This window comes from Pteropus vampyrus, unplaced genomic scaffold, assembly GCF_000151845.1.
Source record: "Pteropus vampyrus isolate Shadow unplaced genomic scaffold, Pvam_2.0 Scaffold20, whole genome shotgun sequence".
Lineage (NCBI taxonomy): Eukaryota > Metazoa > Chordata > Mammalia > Chiroptera > Pteropodidae > Pteropus > Pteropus vampyrus.
The window spans coordinates 13,547,421-13,551,744 of record NW_011888801.1 but is presented as its reverse complement, the minus strand read 5'-3'; the positions used below and the strand labels follow the sequence as shown (position 1 = coordinate 13,551,744).

The window sequence follows — 4,324 nt, the reverse complement described above, 5'->3', positions numbered from 1 at the left end:
ATTCTGGGATGAGTGGCAAGAAATTATTGTGGAAGAGACTGCAAATCACGCAAATAAATCCCACTAAATCTACATTGAATGTATTCCCATCTCAGTTTTTCCTTAGTGGGCTCTGTGTCTATACCATGTTCCACCACCTATGGTGAGGAAAGTGTGAATGAGCTGGAGTGGAAAGAAGAGTCAGTGGTGTTAACTGATTGTGGTTAAAGCATCTTATTTTCCAAATTAAAATGTGAAGACACTGCCAAGTTCCCTCCCAGGAAGTGGCCTATGCAAGTGAGGGCCCTGGAGCTTCAGCTTCATTAGCTTCATGGCAAATCTGCCTCTGCCTGGAAGAATATCATTGCTCTGCAAAGACATATCAAAGCAACCAAACAAACTAAAGTGTGAGCAAGCAGCAACAGCAATAAAACTGCTGGGGATGAAATATTTGAAACTGTAACAAATGCTTTGAAACAATTATAACATTACAGAAGCACCAAATATGCTTGTGCTGCAACCACAGGGGTGTAAATAAGTTCCCCATGTTTGTGCTGAAAACCCTGAGATTCAAGTTATACATCATCTCATTCACAGAGCAGCTCATCCATATGAAAATTTGCCTACAGATATGAATTTTCCATTAAATGATGTTATCAAGATGGAAAAAAAAATCTGAACCACTACAGTCAAGACTGTTTTTTAGCTTTATGCTAAGAAATGGGATCAGAATTATATTCTTGCTGGTGTTTAATACCTTAGAAGATTGATGTCCCAAAAGAGAGTTTTACTGAGAGTTTATAAAAGAAAAGAAAGATTGGGGTATGTTTGTATGCATGCATGTGTGAACACATATATATGTGACAATGATTCTTTTCAGATTTGTTAAAGAATAGCTATTACATTTTTTTAAATGGCTTATCTAAAAATTTTCAATACCTGAGTGAACTTAATATGAAATTGTCAAGACTGTATGAAAGCATATGAATGTATACTGACAAAGTAGGTGGATTCTAGGCAAATATTCAACTTTGGAAAGTGTGGATAAAATGATCCACTAGCGGAGTTTAGGCATTATTATAATTTAATATTAAGGAAGAATTATTAAGTCTAGTAGGGCAGCACCTATGAGTGTTTGAGACAATGCATTATTTAAAAAGTACTAGATATAATTCAATTGAATTCAAAACCATTCACGTTAGTATAAGAAGGTTCAATATTGCACTGGTCAATAAAAGAAAAGAATATTAGAGAATGCTCAAATTGTCTAAAATTAGGCTAATGGGAAAAAGGAGTTTCTAAAAAGAAAAGCAGTGTAGTGTAATCTGCCTTTTGTTAGTATCTGGCTTGTGTGCATGGGTTTCTTAAAAAAGGTGACAAACATGAATTAAAAGAGATCAGCATTAAAGAGGATTAGGAGTTTCAGGGAGTCCTTTCAAGCATAAACCCTATATGTATAAAGTTATCTTTATAGGCTCAAGCTCAAGTTTCTTAAGAAAATGTCTAGAATATCTAGAATACAGATTTAATTTGGAAGTTGTATGTAAATTTATATTTAATGTTACCTATTTGTGTTTTACTGTTCTTATTAGAATTAGATATTGCAAAAAGTTATGAATTTATTCCACAAATATCCATATAGATAACCCCGTATAGATCATTCTTTCCAGTTTATCCTAGTAAGATGTACAAATATCACTTTGTATGTGGGCCTTGAAGGTATAAATGTGGGAAGTGTTTCTTGTTGATGTGACCTCAATCTCTGCTGCATTCTGACAACTGGTGGTCTGTTCCCTCATTTTCAGCATAAGAATAATATTAAGACTTCTCTCATTCTGTAGCTTTGAGGAGGAAATGAATTAATACCCAGAAAGCACTTTGAATAGAGCCTGGCTCATAATAGCAAAAAATATGAGAATACATATGGTGCTTTTATCTTCTCTATAGCCCTGCTAGCTCAGATTTTGTTTGTACAATGAAAACTATTTTTATATTTAATGGTCTTTAGAATGCACACTGAGGATTATGATCACTTTTTTGCTGAGGGCCAAAGGTGTACCTGACTCATTTCATATTTTCACCTAGCACACTATTTAGCAGATAGCAATTGCCTGATAAACATTTGATTTGTGAATGAAGAAAAAATACGAGGGATTTTCCTCTTACTATCAATGTGAGATAAAATATTGTGCCATAGTCTGACAACGTGTGCCAAATACTTCAATATCTAGAAACTTGATATTGAACTGAAGCCCAATATTTGTTACTCTCTGGACAGTAGTGCTTTAATTGGTAAAGATGAGCAATATATTAAAGTTTATGTTTGCTTCCTTTAGCGAAAGAAGTTTACCATCACAAGCAGCATCACTGGGAAAAAGCACACGTTTGTTACAGATTCGGCTAAGACCTGTAAATATTTACTGGGCCTCTGCTCTGCCCAGCATAGCTTTAATGCTCAGATGAACGCTCCCCGAGTTGCATCTGGTGAGTAGACACTGTGTCCTCAATCTGAAGAGATATGGATTTGAGTGCTGGATACACCATATTGGCTGTTGATCTCTAATTGTTATTATTTTATCCAGTTATAAAAGGGAGAGATATAATATAGAGGTTTCACCCTTCATATTGATAGAGTGGTCTTTGCATGCACATCACTTGGGAGCTTGCTAGCATTACAGAACCTCAGGCTCCCACCTCAGATCTAGAATTAGAATCTGCATTTGAAAAAGAACCCAGGTGATTCAGACGTACATAAAAGTTTGAGAATCCTGGCTTGGAATGTCACTTCTGGAGTCCAAGAGACTCAGGACAATCCACTTAATAGTTGTGTGACTATAGACACTCTCATTGAGCCTTGGTGTCCTCAACTGAGCACACTGGCCATCTGATAGGTTTGAACTGTGCTAGTAGTTTAGAGTGTTTAGAGTGTGTGATGTTTCTAGCTTCACACCCAGCATTCATAGCTTAGCGTGAGTAGTAATGGCAGCTCCTGCTTGTGGAGATTTTGTTCAGTGCCAGCCAATTCACATGGGAGCTGTGTCATTGGGTCCTGGGGTCCTGGGATAAGGGATCAACTGGAAAACAAAATTGTTGAGACTTTAGATATGGAATCAAACATTAAATAAAGATGGCATATTATTTGCAGCAAAACCAAAAAATATATAAATATTTAATTGAAATCATGGTGTGGCCATTCCGGGGTGTTTCCAGGGAGCTGCAGATAATTAATGCAAATTAATTATATCTTACCTGCTATTGCTGAGATACAATGTGAAACATCATCAGTATTGCTTTTATTGCCTGCTATCAGTGAACATAAAATATTTATAAAGATTCTATGGGCTCACTTGTCCTTCTAAACCTATTTTGCTCACAATATACTGTTTTCTCAAGCTGCAAATTCTATATCTTAGGAGTTTTTCAGAAACCTAATATTTTCATTAAAAGGATTATTTTGGACCATCTCTCTGTCTCTGTGTCTCTCTTTTTCTCTCTCTCTCTGTCTCTCTGTCTGTCTCTCTTTCTTTTTGGTCTGGGTCGAAGCTATTTTATTTTATTTTCCTCTAGCTTTATTCAAGTATTACTGACATAAAATACGTTAAGTTTAAGGTGTACACTGTGATGACTTGATACATGTACATATTGCAAAATCATTACCACAATGAGGTAGTTAACACCTCCATTCCCTCACATAATATTTTTTGTGGTGATAATATTTAAGAGCTACTCTCTCTTTTTCAACATTTACTTATTTTAATTAGTTTCAAGTATACAGTACATTGGTTAGACATCTATATATTTCATAAAACAATCCCTCCAATTGCTCCCTCCCTCCCCTGACCCTTCACCTAGCCAATGTATTAATGCTAACTGCATTCCCTATGCCATGCTCCCTATCCCTGTGACCATCCATGAGCTACTAATTTGTACTTCTTTAACTCTTCACCTTATTCTCCCAGCCCCCCAAACTCCCCTCCCCTCTGTCCGTCACCAAATTGTCCACTATATTTGTGAGCCTGTTTTTGATTAGTTTGTTCCTTTTATTCCTTAGATTCTGCATTTAAGTGAAATCATATACTGTTTATCTTTCTCTGTCTGACTTAAATAACTTCTAGGTCCATCAAGGCAATATCTTTTCCATCGGTTTCTTTTTAGTCTCTGTGTGTCTTTTAATCTGAAGTGAGTCTTTCGTAGGCAGCATATGTAGAGTTCTTGTTTTCTTATCCTTTCAGTCACTCTATCTTTTGGTTGGATTACTTAATTCTTTTCCATTTAAGATATTTATTGATAGGAATGTAGTTGTTACCATTTTTATTCCTGTTTTTGATATATGTTTTTTCTTCTT

The 4,324-nt window shown here is 35.7% G+C and overlaps 1 protein-coding gene across 1 annotated transcript in view; it reads left to right on the top strand.

Moving 5' to 3' along the window:
- Positions 1–4,324, top strand: part of FRMPD2 (FERM and PDZ domain containing 2) — a 95,147-nt gene that overhangs the window by 46,481 nt on the left and 44,342 nt on the right. The window contains exon 13 of the mRNA XM_011355460.1: positions 2,316–2,463. Coding sequence (XP_011353762.1) covers positions 2,316–2,463 — 148 coding nt within the window. The remainder of the gene's footprint in view (positions 1–2,315; positions 2,464–4,324) is intronic.